Source organism: Mesoplodon bidens (assembly GCF_964165515.1).
Source record: "Mesoplodon bidens genome assembly, chromosome: 4".
Lineage (NCBI taxonomy): Eukaryota > Metazoa > Chordata > Mammalia > Artiodactyla > Ziphiidae > Mesoplodon > Mesoplodon bidens.
In genome coordinates this window covers 43,895,463-43,914,042 of record NC_138160.1, presented here as the reverse complement: position 1 = coordinate 43,914,042, position 18,580 = coordinate 43,895,463, and the positions used below count along the sequence as shown (strand labels likewise).

At 36.7% G+C, this 18,580-nt stretch overlaps 1 protein-coding gene across 1 annotated transcript in view; it reads right to left on the bottom strand.

Moving 5' to 3' along the window:
• The window catches only part of MTREX (Mtr4 exosome RNA helicase), a 127,552-nt gene that overhangs the window by 4,871 nt on the left and 104,101 nt on the right, over positions 1 to 18,580 (bottom strand). Inside the window, exons 23-25 of the mRNA XM_081231525.1 lie at positions 13,157 to 13,262; positions 10,036 to 10,092; positions 8,706 to 8,868 (exon numbers count right to left, since the gene is read on the bottom strand). Coding sequence (XP_081087651.1) covers positions 8,706 to 8,868; positions 10,036 to 10,092; positions 13,157 to 13,262 — 326 coding nt within the window. The remainder of the gene's footprint in view (positions 1 to 8,705; positions 8,869 to 10,035; positions 10,093 to 13,156; positions 13,263 to 18,580) is intronic.

The window sequence follows — 18,580 nt, the reverse complement described above, 5'->3', positions numbered from 1 at the left end:
CTGCATGGAGGACATAGTCTCTGGATATGGACAGACCAGGAATTACATGCATGATGTTAACCTCACAATACGAGATAAGAACTATTACTCTTCCCACTTTATAGCTAAGGAAACTAAGTAGTAGATGGCATCTACTACTTGAGGGACTGTACTAGCAAGCTGTGGGAAAGACTACATGAGGTAGAGTGTTCAAAGTGTACCTAGCCGGTGCTCAATAGTCTCTCCTCCTCCTGCTACTTCTATTATTACTAGGAAGGTTTAATGTGATTCTGAGGTTACAGACTATGGCTTTTGATGACACCAAATCATACAATTATTCTCCAGCAGAACTCTGCTGTGAAAGTATAGGAATAGAGAAAGTGAATTATTAGACTGATCCAGGTTGGTGGTGCATAAGGCAGATGGAAAAACAAGAATATCAGCTGCTTCCTAGTTCTCTGTCCGTGACTAGAAAAAAGGAACTGTGGTTCAGAAGGAAAGTTCTCTAAGCAGTGGCTGTGTCCTCTCCACAGCAGGTCTCCAAGAGAATGCGGAAGCAACTACGTGATATCTACCTGGTGTTTACTGCCTGTTACTGAGACAACTCATCTGACACCAATAAACTATATTAAGATTTTGAAAATTAACAGAACAAATGCTGCTTTTACTAGCAACCTTTAACAGAAGAAAATAGTGATTTCACAGAAGATGTTGTTTCCAAGTAGGAGGAGACTGTCGTTAGCCACTTCCAACATTCTACTACCATTTTACAAATGAGAAACCCTAGAGGTGGTTAACGCCTTTCAGGTTCAGGTTAACAGTTTTACATCTAGGATTAGAAAAGAAATCTGATACCCTCATTGGAAATGGCAGAGATAACCATATTAGCCACCCTTTACAGCAATGGCTTCCCTTTAAACTTTGAGGCTAAGAGTTGATGGAAGAAGAATCTTAGACCTTTACCAGTTGAAACCTTTATAAAAGTTGAAGATACTAGTTTGTTTTGCTGTGACCGTGGCTGAGAAAATTATGAACAGACAGGACCAGGGAAGGAGAAAGCTCAATTAATGGCCTAAATGAGGAAAATAGGGAGAGAGAGAGGGAGAGAGAGAGGGAGAGAGAAAGGGAGAGAGGGAGAGAGGGGAAGAGGGAGAGGGGGAGAGGGGGAGAGGGGGAGAGGGGAGGGGGGAGGGGAGGGGAGAGAGGGGGAGGGGAGGGGAGAGAGGGAGAGGGAGAGAGGGAGAGGGGGAGGGAGAGGGAGAGAGGGAGAGGGGGAGGGAGCGAGGGAGAGGGAGCGAGGGGGAGAGGGGGAAAGGGGGAGGGGGAGGGGGAGGGGAGGGGAGAGAGGGAGAGGGGGAGGGAGAAAGCAGGTCTGAATGGCATCTTGAGGACAGTTACCTGGGTGAGACAGGATAAAAATGCACAAGCTAGTTGCAGTGGGGGAAAGGATGGGGCTGAAAGCAAAACCATGAAGCAAACACAACCAATCAGCTTTACAAATATGGGTAAGAGGAGGATTAGCCTAGTCCCTAGGAACAGGAGGCTGCCAGATGGACACCAGCCACTGTAGGATCAGAAGGGAGCATCTCCTAGCTCCACTGGTAAGTAAATTCATGACTTGAGAAATGGACAGCACTTTTATCTCTTCCCCTGGATGAGTGTTGCAGCTCCTACTCCCTCTTCCATTGGGCCCCCATGTGCAGGCACAAGCAACACAACAAGGGCAGGTAAGGAGCCTATCCCCCACCCACTGCATCCCAGGAGGAACGGTGCTCCTCTCCTGCTTAAAAATCTTTTGATACCATTAATGCAAATGCTAGTAGGAGCGCTGGTGAGTCTGTTTCAGTCCTGATTCAAACATAAGGTTCTGGATGGTCTATGTGTGATATTTCTGTATTAGGATCATCACTTGTAGACCCTAAGCTTTATCTTTAAAGGTGGTATTTCACAAACTTCAGTCATTAGCGTATCACTCATTTTTGCTGTAACACTTTTTACTTAAGTAAATGAAAGCTGCTCACTTATTTTTTACAAATAGGCCGTAATTAGAAAAACAACTGTTACAAAACCAAAACAATGCTATCAATTCCAGCTAAAAAAGCTGATCACCCAGACATATTATAGGCACCTCAAACTCAACAGTTCCAAAAAGTAAACTCACTACTTTCCTTCCAAATCATTTCTATTAACATATTAAAAACTTTGTTTACTCATCTATAAAGTGGAGATAACAAGAATTCCTATACCTAATGGGGTTATTGTGAGAAATGAATGAAATAATGCATGTAGGGTGCTTAACAAGTGTCAGTAACATAATAGGAGCTCAATAAATGTTGGCTATATTTGTTATTTCTGTTCTCAGGTGCTAGGAATGCTGAGCTCCAGTCCTGCTCTCACTGAAAGGGGAAATCCAGTCACAGTAACTTCTGGGTGTCTAGAGAGAGGGTGGGGGCTGGAATGGAGAAAGTAATGAATATTGCATGACTCATGCAGCCAGATATTAAATGTGTACTTTGCAAACATTTCTATTTGAAGAGAATTAAATTAGGTAATGGTTAAAAATGTAAATATATATAGGATTTTAAAAAGGAACAGGGTGTATTTCACAGGTCATTTAGAATTGAAAAGAAATCCTTTATAAAACTGCTGTGTAGTGCATCCGAGAGCCAGGTGCCCTGGCTCACAAACTCTGTTTTGACTGATTTCAAATGTGTACTGGGAATCACAGATAACCTGATATTGTTTTGGTATTTCTACAAATTGAGAAACTCATGTTCATAGCCAGGATCTGCAAAAGCTATCAGAGGCCCAACCACATGAAGTATAATGCTAAGATAAGCTAAAGAAACTAAACGCACATCTGAGCGAGTGAACACTGCCACACTTTGTAAGCACTCCCACTCAATTTCTGGAAAATGAGTTCTGACAGTTTCAGATGACATGAGAACAATTAAGAAAATGAGGCCAGGCAGTACAGGGTTGCACATACAATGGCTGTGGGTGCTGGCCTCAGTCTTGTCAACAAATCACCGTGTGTGTACAAACACTGTCCATAGCTGGCTGTAGCTTAAAGGGGATGAATGAAGCCTACCGTGAAGAAGTGAATTACCCAGCATACTTCCTACCTACTGCAGTTCTCTGTAATACAAGGGTTCTCCTTACTCCCAGTTTTGGAAATCATTCTGCCTCATCAATTAGGACCACCTAGATTAAGCGTTAGATAAGAGATACAAAGCCATGACCCATCCCCCCAGGCTATCTGAAGCTGACCAGAAATAGAAACATACACACTAACAACCTAACTGTTTGTTACAAATCTTTTTTTCTGGTCTTGCCAGAGTGGAAAGCAAAACTGAATTCTTACTAGTCATTGCTTTTTTTTTTTGCCGTAAGCGGGCCCCTCACTGTTGTGGCCTCTCCTGTTGCAGAGTACAGGCTCCAGACGCGCAGGCTCAGCGGCCATGGCTCACGGGCCCAGCCGCTTCGCGGCATGTGGGATCTTCCCGGACCAGGGCACGAACCCGTGTTCCCTGTATCGGCAGGCGGACTCTCAACCGCTGCGCCACCAGGAAAGCCCTAGACATTGCCTTCTGAAGAAAAATTGTGGTAAAATACACATAAAATTTACCACTTTAAAGCATGTACCCCAGTGTCACTGCCTGTTTTTATCCTCAGATTTACATCACCTCTCTGGAAAAACTCACAGTGAGATATAATTCACATGGCATAAAATCCCCTTTTAATTAAGTGTACAAATTCAGTGGTTTGGGGTATATTTGGAATTGTACAACCATAATCACTATTTAATTTTAGAATCTTCTTATCACTCAAAAAGAAACCCATATCCATTAAGCAGTCACACCCCTCCCCCCTTCCACCTTCCCCCAGCCCATGGCAACCACAAATCTACTTTCTGTCTCTACGGATTTGCCTATTCTGGACATTTCACATAAATGAAATTGTACAATAGGTGGCTTTTGTGTCTGCCTTCTTTCACTTAGAACCTTAATCTGGTCAAAGTTCATCCATATTTTAGCATGAATCAGTACTTCACTTTTTTTTTACAATAGAATACTGTCCCATTATATGGATAATACACAATTTATTCACCCACTGATGGACATTTGAGCACACATGCTTTAAGGGTAATTTTATAAACATCAGGCTCATGAGGTTCTTAAACAACACCATTCTAATTGAGGATGGAAATCAACACATTTCTTTATCTGGAGAGGTATTTATTTCTACCTCCAGCTTTCTGGCATTTGAAAAAGTGGTTCCCCACAGTTCATGCCCTGAATCTGACTTAATAACTCCTATCTAAGTGGTTATTGAGGCCTGAGGTTAGGATCATAATTATATTTTCCTGCAATCATTTACCACTAGATCCCAGCTTAGGCTGAAAGCATTCCTGGAGGGCAGAGACTGTTGCTTGCACTGCACCCAGCACAATTCCTGATCCCACTAGGGTCTCAGTTAATTATTCATTAAATGAGTAAGTATCAGGTACTAATTCCTAAGTCATTTAGTACTAAAACTGTGCCAAAATTTAAACACAGAACAGATACATACTAATAGAATGTTACTCTATTATTATTAGCAAAAGTATTTTAAAAAAACAAATCCATTGGAAAATCCCTTCTAACTCTGATGTACCGTCTCCTAAGAAAGGGTAAAACTATGCTAGTGGAAAGGCATTTGAGAAGACCATGTGGTGGGGGCAGAGAGAAGGAATGTGCCAAACAGCATTTGTTTTAAAAATCTAGGACAGGGACTTCACTGGTGGCGCAGTGGTTAAGAATCCACCTGCCAATGCAGGGGACACGGGTTCGAGCCCTGGTGTGGGACGATCCCACATGCCGTGGAGCAACTAAGCCCGTGTGCCACAACTACTGAGCCTGCGCTCTAGAGCCCATGAGCCACAATTACTGAGCCTGTGTGCCCCAACTACTGAAGCCTGTGTGCCCTAGAGCCTGCGAGCCACAACTACTGAGCCTGCGTGCCACAACTACTGAAACCCGCATGCTCTAGGAACCACGTGCTGCAACTACTGAGCCCGCATGCCATAACTACTGAAGCCCGTGCGCTCTAGGACCCGCGAACTGTAACTACTGAGCCCGCGTGCCCCAACTACTGAAGCCCGCACACCTAGAGCCCATGCTCCACAAGAAGAGAAGCCACCTCAATGAGAAGCCCACGCACCGCAACAAAGAGTAGCTCCCGCTCGCCGCAACTAGAGAGAAAAGCCTATGCAAAGCAACAAATACCCAATGCAGCCAAAAACAAATCAAAACAAAAAAACCTATGACAGGCAGAAGTACAGTAAACACTTTCAAGTGATAATTTGTCATAGGAGCTTTCCTGATGACATGTGCTTAGTGGAAAGCAAATCTTTCATGCACAGTGAAGAGTACAATATTGTTTTTGTATAGACAGAAATAAATAGTAATGGCCCTGTCTAGGTTACAATGGATCTACTACAATGGATCAGTAGACTGAAACCCCATATCTGTATGGGCTATAGCCCATACAGATGTATTTTTTTTTTTTTTTGGTGGTACGCGGGCCTCTCACTGTTGTGGCCTCTCCCGTCGCGGAGCACAGGCTCCGGACGCGTAGGCCCAGCGGCCATGGCTCACGGGCTCAGCCGCTCCGCGGCATGCGGGATCCTCCCGGACCGGGGCACGAACCCGTGTCCCCTGCATCGGCAGGCAGACTCTCAACCACTGCGCCACCAGGGAAGCCCTACAGATGTATTTTTAATTGTTATCCAAATTTAATTGATGGAAATAAGAAATGATTATATTCTATCATTTTTTCCAGGGTGATAACAGAGGCAATAATTATCTATGTGAAGTGTTCAAAATTCCTCAACTGAATCACAGTGTAAACTCTTCTCTTACATCAGACATCCCCCAAACATATGGTGTTAATCATTACAATGTTAACTAGCTCCAGCTGATGTTTGAAAAATACTTAAAACTACTCCTGAGGCTCATGACATGACATGATCCGACACTTGACCGAAGCACATTAAAAAGTTCCAATGCAGTCATTTTCTGCCTGTAAAAATAAAGACACACTATACTATGGGCTAGAGCTTTGATTATAGTATTTTTCCAATTATATAAAGCATGTACAGTAACAAGATGAGGAGAGAATGGCTATTCTGAAATGGATGAACTAAGCAACATAGTAAAAAGAAAAAAAGGAAAAAAAAAGGTTGTGGCGGGGAGACACCATATGCTAGAAAAAAAAATATCCTAAGTAAATCAAGGTTCTCAGTTATTTTTTTGCTGTTTAATTACATAATTTGCTTTTATGAGCTATCCCAATTTTAGAAAGAAAAGGTATAGCTGATATAATGGTACCATGAAAATTGTGTTGATGTTAGACCCAATTTCAAGTTATACACTGAATTCCTCAATTTTTAATCATAGATTTCTCAAGCAAACTGTGACACTGAAATAGCCTCAAGGAATTGAAATAGATTTCAGGAATTAGATTTCAGGAACTGAAACAGATTTCAGGAATTGCTAGTATGTTGTGGAAAACATCAACTCATAGGTGGCAGAAATACAAACTGTCAGGACTTCCCTAGTGGCGCAGTGGTTAAGAATCTGTCTGCCAATGCACGGGACACAGGTTTGAGCCCTAGTCCAGGAAGATCCCACATGCAGCAGAGCAATTAAGCCCGTGTGCCACAACTACTGAGCCTGCGCTCTAGAGCCTGCAAGCCACAACTACTGAAGCCCGCGCGCCTAGAGCCCGTTCTCCGCAACAAGAGAAGCCACCGCAATGAGAAAGAAGCCTGCGCACCGCAAAGAAGAGTAGCCCCCACTCGCTGCAACTGGAGAAAGCCCGTGTGCAGCAATGAAGACCCAATGCAGCCAAAAATAAATAAATTAATAAATTAATTTTAAAAAATACAAACTGTCTTCAATTTAGCAGTTTAGGATTTATCTGCCATACTGTGGTAATTTTTCATTTAAGCACAAAGAATAGAAAAATAATCCACAAAGATAATTTTATAAGGCTTCCTATATTTCTAGGCCTATTGTCCCTTCATTTTTCTTAAACAAACAAAACAAACAGTGCACCACTATTGTTTTATGCCATTGTGTTTGCCTTCTCAGAGAAGCAGATATACAAATATGAGCTATTACATTAACAAGTTGTAGAATTTAGGCATAGAACAGTGATTAGTTTCATCCTTATGTTCCAAAAAGAAGTTAGACTGAAGAGTGGTGACACTGTACTTGATTGCCTTTGTGTGTCTGAAACACACAAGCTGCCATACATCTATCTGGGTTTCTGCGTGTTAAGCAATGTTCACAGGTGAGATGAGGATGTCATGCTTCCCTCTTCTCACAGACTCAACAGTAGCTACCCACCATCAATTATTATAGACCTTCTTACCATTCCTACAAGCATGAATTTTCAGTGGATAGAGATGGTATAATTCTAGGTAGTATTTAAGAAGTCTCTAGGTGGTCCAAAACTCAAAGATAAGGTATTATGGTTCTTAGATGAAGTTATCAACTATCATGTGCTTGTAGTCACAGAGGCCAGGATTCAAATCACAGTGCCATCATATAGTACATACACCTCCATGACCTTGACCAAATTATTTACCTTTTAAAAATCAGTTTCCTTGCGCAAAGTGCAAATAATATCTACTCTGATGTGCTACTTTGGTGATTAGATCTAAATTATATAAAATGCTTATTAGCACAACTCCTGTCACACAGTAGTTACCTAATAAATAATGACCACCCTGGTAACAGAATACAGTATTCAGAAAAAAATTTTGGGACCATAATACTAATGACCATTTAATGGAGGCTTAGAAATAAACTTTAGGGAAAGGACTAAAACAGCACACCATAATTAAAAAATAATATACTATAAACTGTAATATTTCAAACCTTAAAACCCATTAAAATTCAATGTAGTGAAGTAAAGGCTCATAGTTGATTCTGTTGCAGAGATTCATAAACTCAGTAATCTATCAGTCTTTAATAATATCGGGTAAAAAGAATAGTATACAGGGTGTGTTAAAAATATAATTTTTCTCAAAAAAATTTTTAAATGTTCTTATAATAAATCTCTATGAAGTCCAAGCTCATTTATTTTCATTTTTAAGAAAGTTCGGTGTAAACACAATTCACCATTATAAATATCTACAATCTGCATAAGCCAATCTTTTTGCAATGAATACAGCATTTCTAAATATGGTTTTCTTTAAATATTGTGCTTATTATTTGCTTCTTGTAATTCACTTATGAATACTCCTTATATATTCCCTTTACCTTTACTTCTTCATTTAAAATTTTTCTTCAGTTGAGTAACAGTTTTGATTGCTTTTAGAAATGCAATGATGGACAGCATTTTTAGCTCTGCTATTTTTTGGTGGAATTGCATAGCAAGCCATTAGGTTATTACTAAGAGGATAAAACCAAAAGTAAAAATACCCACATAAATAGGCCTTATCTGTGACTGCAGAGACTCTGGCACAGGATTATAAACTGTTATAATGAGCAGACTGAGCTTATTAAATAATACAAAGGATTCATGGAGAATATTTTTGATTTACATAGGCAGAAGATTTCCTTTTATTATCAAAAATTAAAAATAATATATTATTCTTGTTTAGTATATCAATGCCATCCTAAGTATATTTCTTATATCAGAAAGAAATATATGTGTACAAAATTTAACCATACCTTCAAAGACATCTGTCATTTTGCAGATATGGGCAAATGTAGCTCCTGTTGCCCAGGTATATACTACATCCATTAAGTGAGGTTTAAATGAGCTTAGGTAAGTCTCCTCATCAATTTCCAATTTGGCTTCTGCTGAAACTTTTGCAATTCTTTTAGCACATTCCTTTGAAGATAAAAGATATACTTAAAATTTCTTACTTAGGATCTCCCGTATCACTTTTTCTTTAGGTTTCTAAAGTCAGTATTCTACAATACAATATTTTTCTTTCTAGGTAATAAGCCTGCAATTTGGATATTCTGCTTCTAAGTAGCCACAGTGCCTGTTCCACTGCTGAGTAATCAAACAGCAAAGTTTTCCACTACATTAATTAAGAAAAACATATCAAGAGCATGATTTTCACCCAGTAATACCTTTTCTACAAAAACCAAAACTCTTCATTAAAATTATTAAACAGTAACATTTAACTCATCTCTAATTGTTTCATTAAGAAAACAAAGACAATAATAACAAGCCAGACTCAGAGAAACATAAATCCTATGGCAAAATGATGCTTTTTCTCCAACAATGCTTTAAAAAATATAAATCTTAATATTTCCTTTTCCTTACAACAGGAAGTTAGATTTCATTCTTTTCTCCTTGGTAATTGAGAAGGTCAAAAACTCCTAGGCCTATTAAGACTTCCCTGATTCTGGAAGTTTAAATTTCTTAGTAATATTAAGGAATGTTAAATGTTCCATTTAAAGGGGCCTTCTTTTATGATTCACTTTTCATTCCTCTCTTGCAGTGTCTTATAGTTCATCTTTCCCTATCTAATGTTGAAAAGATAGATAAAACCATTCTTCCCAAGAAAAATAATAAAAGAGACCAATTCATTACTATAAACTACTGTGGCTTTGAGGATCCAGAAATAAATCATTTCTTAGGCTAAAACAGATTTTAAAACCTGATTTTAAAATTTGTTGTAAACTGAGATGGAAAAATGTATAAAAAATTAACTAAATCTATCAAGATGCTATTCTTAACACCAAGGAAAATGATGCAGACACTGAATTGTTGGTATAGCCTATCTACATTATGCAATGTTAAATCTGTACTCACAGCAACTCTATATAACTTAACATTTTGGTGAGGGAGAATGTTTAATTTTTAAAATAAAAATTACAAATGATGTTATTAAAACAGCAGTAAATGACAAGACTAACATCAAATGATATATTTAATCCTGAAGGAAGCTGTCTCTGTGGAATAATAAATATTATGATTAGACTGTCACAAATGTTTATTTCACAACATACTATTCATAAAATATGTAGTTCAAAAAAATCTTACCTGCATTTGACGAAGTGGTCCTGCTAATTGCTCTGTTAATTTGGGCATCTCACTAGACTATAAAAGAAAAAGAAGATTGTATGTAAAACCCAAGTTTAAAATGCAGTGTATACTATCTGCTTTTATAAACAAAGCTTCCATGATATCCATTAATTTCAAATTATAAGACCTCAGTCATTAGCATTTAGAGTTTCTAATCAACTTAGTTTGTGTAAGCAAAATTATCACTCCTCTCATCCTGAATTATACTATTCTCTTATATTTCAGAGGAAAATATTACACTGCTAAATTTGCAAAGTGTGCTAAACTAGCTATTTTCTGTGACCATAAATGGAACTGGAGAAAATATTGTAAACATGCATAGTAGTTTAGTTACATCAACATTTATAAACTGTTGTATCATACTTTTTTGAAACAGTTTGGCTTCTAGGCAACTCTCACTCTGTGGAAACTAAAAATCTTGGATAAAGAACATTAGAAATAATGCCCTCAATTTTAGTTTTACCCAGATATTTCTAGCTCTCTAACCACTTTTAAAATATTTAAAAGTTTAGATGAGTTTCAGTATTCTTATTATTGTCTTCCCACTAGTGAAAAGTCTATCAGTTTCTCAATTAGAATAATTGAGTTTCAGGTCTATTACTAATTAGTCAAATAAACTTGGACAAGCTGCTTGAATTCTGTGTGTTAGTTTCTTACGCTGTCAAAGAGAGTAAGTCAGGTCCTCAAAACCTATAGACTTGTGATTAGAATAAAGTTATTATTAAGGAACAAATTTTGACAAAGATAGACTTACTATACAAAACTAAAATTATTACAGGAAAGGTATGTATGTATATATGTGTGAGACAATTTAAAGTAATTATAGGTAAATTTTAAAAAAGCAACTATAGGTTAGTTGCAATAGATCTGCCTTTACTTTGAGCATCAGTATTTATATAGGACTTGGTTTTGATTTGTATCATGAATGAACTCCACATCTTAGTTTAGTGAAAAGTACACAAGACTGTAAATGTCTTGTGTCCATTCACGATCAACAGTTACTGATCTCTTCCTCTCTCCTGGTCACTGTAAGTAGAAGGCACTGGTCCTGATGTAAGTAAGCTACGTGTCATTTTACCAATATTCTCCTACCAGGTGAGTGCGGTTTGCTCCCTATCTCTCCTTCAGGTCTCAATTCAAATGGCACTCTATCAGTGAGGCCTTTTCTAATCACCTTACTTAAAACAGTAACCCCAGCCCTCGCAAAATTTCTACCTGCTTCCTCTGCTTCACTTTTCTCCAAAACCCTCATCACCTTTTGTCATAACGTGTGTATTTTATTTATTTATTGTTTATCTTCATCAACTAGCATACATGAAAGTATCATGAAAGCAAAAAGTTCTGCTGTCTTTCTAGTGTCTAGGTGTCTGCATTGCACATAGTGGGTGCTTAATAAATATTTGTATGATACTTGATATTTATATTATAAACACTATGCAATCTTTAAATTACTTCTAATGATATAAAAAATAAGGGGGCATGGTATTAGAAACAACATGCTTTAAAACAGAAGTTATCAGCATTTATGACAAGTATCTTACTATATTTACCTTCCTTTCTGGCTAGAAAACATACTTTTAAAGTACGAACAGAATTCCACGGTACTTTCAGTACAATTATCCATTTTGATGTTGAAAGGCACCACACCACAAGAACTGATGACACTACATATAACATAGCAGGGCTTCACTGAACAAATCTCAACTACATTTAGTGACATCCTGCCCCAAGATTTAAGAGTTGTGTTTTGGCTAGGCCCAACTCCCGTGAAGAGGTAACATACATGGCCTCTCAGAAGACAGGATTTTTTTACTGCCACATTAAAAAAAAGCACAGTATAAGAAATTAGCCACAAGACAAAGTCTGACACAGGCAGAAGACCACCAATCCCCAAATAATCTCTAAACCTTATATCTGTTCAAAGAAAACTGGACAAACATTCTAAACAATTATCTTAGAAATTAATGTAATAAAATTTTGAACCTAAGGAAAACAACAGCCAAACATAATATTTTGTGAAGAAATGCATTCCTCACATGCAAATTAAATTACTTCATGGGTGCACAGCAGGCATTCTTATGAGAGCATAAATCATTTTTGGATTACTGTCCTATTTGTTATCATTGCCACTGCAGTTGTAATTCTGATCTGTAATCAGAGAGCTGAGAGAAAATACCTACCTACTCCAAGAAGTTATGTATTTGATCTGATTAACAAATAAGGAAACAGTTAATGGATAAACAGATCGACAGCAGAACTGCAAAACAAATTTGTCTTACACAATTTACTTTTTTAAAAGTTAAACTAAGTGTATATGGTAAAAGGTTCTCTAAAAATTTATATAGTAGCAACATTATTTTTAGAAGGTAAATGTGCCTGTCTTACTCTTATTTTGTCAATTTTATACACAATGAATAAAGTTTTGAATTTGAAATGTGAAACATGCGTTTTACTTTTTAAAATAAATCATACTGGCTTTTGCAATAAAGTAAATGATGATTAGTGTCCTTCTGGTCCATCCAGCATTTCGTTTTTTGATTTCTTAAGAGCTGGTGAAAGTCAACTAACTACTCACATGAAAAAATTACTGCCAAGCCAGTGATGAGAATCGTATGGCCATTATCTCAAATCTTGCCAATGAAAACTAAGACTTCAGCCTCTAGTACAATCAGCTGCCTCAGTTATTCTCCAAAATTGAAGAGGAATATTAATTCAACCTCACTCCCTTTTCATTTTTACTAGTTTTGCTTAATTTTACCTTTTCTTTTTCCTTCTAGACTGTCTGACTAAGCTAGACCTTCAAATAATGCACTGGGTTTTATAGAGCAAATTTTTAACTTGGAATCTGATTAAAGATGATTGTCTATAAATAAAATTCTAGTTTACTTTCTTTTCTGATAATATACATTTAATTGTTTCTCTCTTACTAAATTTGGGTTATAGTTGCATTGATTTCTAATAACATTACCTATAATATGTAAATATGCAGGCATATTTTAAAAATTAAAAAATCCATAATATTATTAAATTATAAGACATGTAAATTAACAAATAAGATGTGCTAAATCTATTAACTCACATTCTCTTGAAACACAAAGCAGCTTAGTAGTGCTGTTGCCTGTTCTGCAGATAGGTCATTGAAGAGGCCATTAAACATCATCTCAGTTAGAAGGAGTTCATCAGCACTATACAGCCATAAACAAACAAACAAACAAAAAGAGAGTAAACTCCAAATGTCAGAATATAAAAACACACATATGTACCCACACATCCTTAAGATATAGTTTTAAATAAAATATGTTATTTGAACATGAGGACTAGTCAGTGAGGAGTGACAAAGATTTATTTAACTAAGGAAATGGCAGGTTTTTATATTTACCAATATATGAATAATAAATGTGAAATGGGTGTTTCCTATAAAGAGCCCATTCTAGCAAATACCAAAATGCAGATATTCATTGAAATAAAGAATCATTTCTTAACTCTCAGAATACCATAAAAATTAGTCATTAGCATTTATTACCTAGGTCCAAGGATCTTTTAAATGGTTTTCAACTCAATTCAATTATTTTACAAATAATTTAAAAAACAATGAAAAACATTATAGAAATCTTAATTAGAATGTACCCATAGCAGACACACATTTTATTCACAGTTTCCTAGTGTTGAGAATGTTATAAATTGCTGCTCATCAAGACTGTTATCTATGAATCTGGAGTATATCCATCTAGTAAATACAATTTCAGATTTCAAACATATCTATAATAGGTACTAGCTTATCATTACTTCTGTTTCTTCTTGCACTTGCCTTGTCAAAACATATTACTGACTCCAGATTTTAAATACATCTTTTAGGTTCTAGCTTACCCTTACTTTTGGTTCTTCTTTTGCATCATCTAAATACAGTATTTTAAAAGACTATGACAAGGGCTTCCCTGGTGGTGCAGTGGTTGAGAATCTGCCTGCCAATGCAGGGGACACAGGTTCGAGCCCTGGTCTGGGAAGATCCTACATGCCGCGGAGCAACTAGCCCCGTGAGCCACAATTACTGAGCCTGCGCGTCTGGAGCCTGTGCTCCGCAACAAGAGAGGCCGCGATAGTGAGAGGCCCGCGCACCGCGATGAGGAGTGGCCCCCACTTGCTGCAACTAGAGAAAGCCCTTGCACAGAAATGAAGACCCAACACAGCCATAAAAAAATAAAAAAATAAATAAATAAATAAATAAATAAATAAATAAAAATGCGAGTGCCCTTAAAAAAAAAAAAGACTATGACAAGTCGTAATTTCACTGAAGAGAGAAAGGCCATCTTCTTTGCTCCATAATTGTACATTTTCACATTCAGATTTTTTAAAAAATTTTATTTTATATTGGAGTATCGCTGATTTACAATGTTGTGTTAGTTTCAAGTGTACAGCAAAGTAATTTAGTTATACATATATCAATACATATATCTATTATTTTTCAGATTCTTTTCACATATAGGTTATTAAGAGTATTGAGTTCCCTGTGTTATACAGTAGGTCCTTGTTGATTATCTATTTTATATATAGTAGTGTCTATATGTTAATCCCAACCTCCTAATTTATCTGCCCTTACCCCTCAGCCCACCTTTCCCCTTTGGTAACCATAAGTTTGTTTTCAAAGTCTGTGAGTCTGTTTCAGTTTTGTAAATAAGTTCATTTGTATCGTTTTTTAGATTCCACATGGTGTAAGAGATATCATATGGTATTTGTCCTCCTCTTAGTTCACTTAGTATGATAATCTCTAGGTCTATTCATGTTGCTGCAAATGGCATTATTTCATTCATTTTTTATGGCCGAGTAATATTCCACTGTATATATGTACCTTATCTTCTTTATCCATTCATCTATAGATGGACATTTAGGCTGATTCCATGTCTTGGCTATTGTAAATAGTGCTGCAATGAACACTGGGGTGCCTGTATCTTTTCGGAGTATGATATATGCCCAGGAGTGAGACTGCTGAATCATATGGTAGCTCTATTTTTTTTAAAGATTTATTTTATTATTTATTTTATTTATTTTTGGCTGCATCGGGTCTTCGTTGCGGCATGTGGGCTTCTCTCTAGTTGTGGCGTGCATGCTCCAGGGCGTGTGAGCTCCGTAGCTGTGGCGTCCAGGTTCCAGACTACATGGGCTCTGTAGTTTGCAGCACGCAGGCTCTCTAGTTGAGGGGTGCAAGCTCAGTAGTTGTGGCCCTTGGGCTTAGTTGCCCCGCGGCATGTGGGATCTTAGTTCCCTGACCAGGACTGAACCCATGTCCCCTGCATTCTTTACCACTGGACCACCAGGGAAGTCCCTCTATCTTTAGTTTAAGGAACCTCCATACTGTTCTCCATAGTGGCTGTACCAATTTACATTCCCAGCAACAGTGTAGGAGGGTTCCCTTTTCTCCACACCCTCTCCAGCATTTATTTTTTGTGGACTTTTTGACAATGGCCATTCCGGCCAGTGAGAGGTGATAGCTCATTGTAGTGTTGATTTGCATTCCTCTAATAATTAGTGATGTTGAGCAGCTATTGATGTGCTTTTTGGCCATCTGTATATATTCTTTGGAGAAAAGTCTATTTAGATCTTCTGCCCATTTGACTGGGTTGTTTGTTTTTTTTGTTATTGAGCTGTTTGTTTATTTTGGAGATTAATCCCTTGTTGGTTGAATTGTTTGCAAATATCTTCTCCCATTCTGTGGGTTGTCTTTTCATTTTGCTTATGGTTTCCTTTGCTGTTCAAAAGCTTTTTTAAGTTTAATTAGGTCCCATTTGTTTATTTTTATGTTTATATTATAAAATAATAGGTTTATATTATAAAGATTAGAATTACTTTCATCTCTTCATCATCTGTTTTTTACCAATTTCCTTGTATTTACAACTATCTTCAGTATTTGACCAACTAAGAATTGTATCAAGGAAAATTTAGCCACAAATACAAAAGATGAAAGACAAAGTCACAAGTCCTTTTTAGCAAAATGGGATGGCCCAAGTTCTTATCACAAAACATAACATAACTAAGTCCTTTATGTTGAACAGAAAGGAGAGTAAAGTTATAAAAATCTTAAATTTTTCTTCTTGTTCTTAGAAATATATTATTCACTCACTGACTCTTGAGCGTGAGAATTTACCTAGGGTCTGAGATTTTGCTTATATGCTCAATTTCACCATCATCACTTTGCCTTGAGTGCTTTTTGCCTCTTTGTGTTAATTTTCTGATTTGTGTAATAATTGCAAAAACATCTTTTTCTGTTATTTTTCTCTTTGCCATGTGGATGACAAATGAAAAATTCTGAATTCTCAACTGTGTTCAACGAAAGCTGAAAAAAGACTACAGTGATGGTGTCTCTAGAATTCTATAATCAAGGTTCCATAGAGTATCTTACGTTTATAAAAGGGCTTAATGGATCCATCCAGTAACTGTAAGGGTGTTACTCTTAAAAAAAAAAAAAAAGAAAAGAAAAGGAAAAAAGGGCAAATTTCCTATTTTTCATAAGATTTCTAAAAAAGAATAAAGTAATGAACTATCAATATTTATAAACAGCAATAACTACTCAAAAATAAAGTCAAAAACTAAACATGGGTTCCCAATGGTAAACTGAGAGTTAAGTCAAGACAAAAGGACAAAAATACAAATAAGGCAAGACTACTTATATAGTCTAATGCAGGAGGCAGAAAAGAAAGATAATGATCACAGGACAGCAATTTAATAGAGATTTATATAGGCAATTATGCAAAAAAAGTTGAGGAGCCTAAAATCAAACTGAAGAAACTCAAAGCAAGTTTCAGAAGATCTTTAAAAAAAATTATGCAGGAACAGGGAGCAAGGAAAAGGTCATGTTAAATAAAAGAAACACCATGTGTGGAATGTGGCAACAGACAGGATAGAAAGGGAAAGGCACGAATACACTAAATTATGGAATTTATTCTGAAAGCAATACAGAATCACTAAGAGACTTTTACCAAACAATGACATGGTGGGATTTGTGGTTTGGAAAGACTATTCTGAAAGCAAGAGTATAAAGGATGGGTTGTAGAGACTTATAAACAGGATGCACCTTAGTCAGTGGGAATAGTTAAAACAGCACAGAGATAGGAGAAAACAATCATGAAGATGTGAGAAGAGAGCTAGAAGGAAGAGGAGGAATCTAGGACAACTCCCCAGTTTTTGCCTTATTGGCTGGGTCTTATTTAGCAAGACCAGAGGGAGAGGCAAATTTTGGGGGAAAGGTAACATACTTTGATATGTGATATTGTTATCACTCTCTCTCTAAATATTCTTTCTTCTAAGACTAAAACTAGCTACAGATATCTAATAGAAATTAATTTCTATATTAACTATTAAATATCAATACTACGTAACACCACAAAGAAATAATTCCAATAACATTAATTTTGGCATTCAAATCAGTAGATTGGTGTTATAGTCTAAATTTAATCCTGGGTAAATTATTAGTCTTATAGTGCCTAGGTTTCTTTATGTACAAAGTAGGAAAGCTTAATTTTATCACAGCTTAAAGGAAAACTACAAGCCTGTAGGCCAAATCTAACATGAAGAAATGTTTTATTTAGCTTGCACAGGGACTTACAAAAATAATTTTGAATTAGTCTGTGAACATTTAAAAATCAAGAGATTTCACCAAAAAGAAAAAAAATCTGGATTTTTGACTTTTCTAAGTTGAATACTCTGATATCACATTATTCTGTAATAATTAATTGGGGCTGGGTAGTCACTGCCCCCTTTTGGCGGCCTAGAACTGTCCTGTTTGCCACAGAATCTTGGCCCCTGCCGGTATCTGAATTCATATCTGAACCAGATGATCAATAAGAACAATATGAATAAGTCTTCATCAGGAATACCCAAAACCATCTACAAGGCTTTTAATTCTTTGCCTGCATCCATTAGGGCCTTGGTGAGAACATAAAAACTGTTTCAAGATGTCTTTTATGGAATCATCAAGAATAATGGTCATGACTATGGCAAAATAAGTATCTTCAAGATGATGGCAGTCAAGTGGGACCCTGAGCCAGAACATCTTAAAGAGCCCTTCCAGCATTTTGGACCCACAGAAACAATCGGAGAGAATGAAATGACTTCTGTTTTAAGTCATTTAGTTTTAAGGTCATTTGTAATGTAGTAAAAGATTACCAAAATAGACAACAGCTTATATCCAATTTACAAAAGTTTATATCCGATTTCAAGCTGTGGCCTATAACATGCTATACTCTAATACCCTACTGTTAGACCAAAACTTTACATAAAAAAGGATAATGATTATTAGATGAAGTTTCAAGGTGGGAAAATGTTCCTAACTGTAAAAATAATTAAAAGTATACAAAAACCATATATAAACTAAGGTTACAATTATGTAAAAAGTCCACAATGCATTAAAATAAAGAAAAAGGAAACATATGAAAGTACTAATGGTGTCTGTGTTAATCCTTAATTAAGGATTCAAAAGATTTTTATTCTCCCTTTCTAATTTCTCAACTTC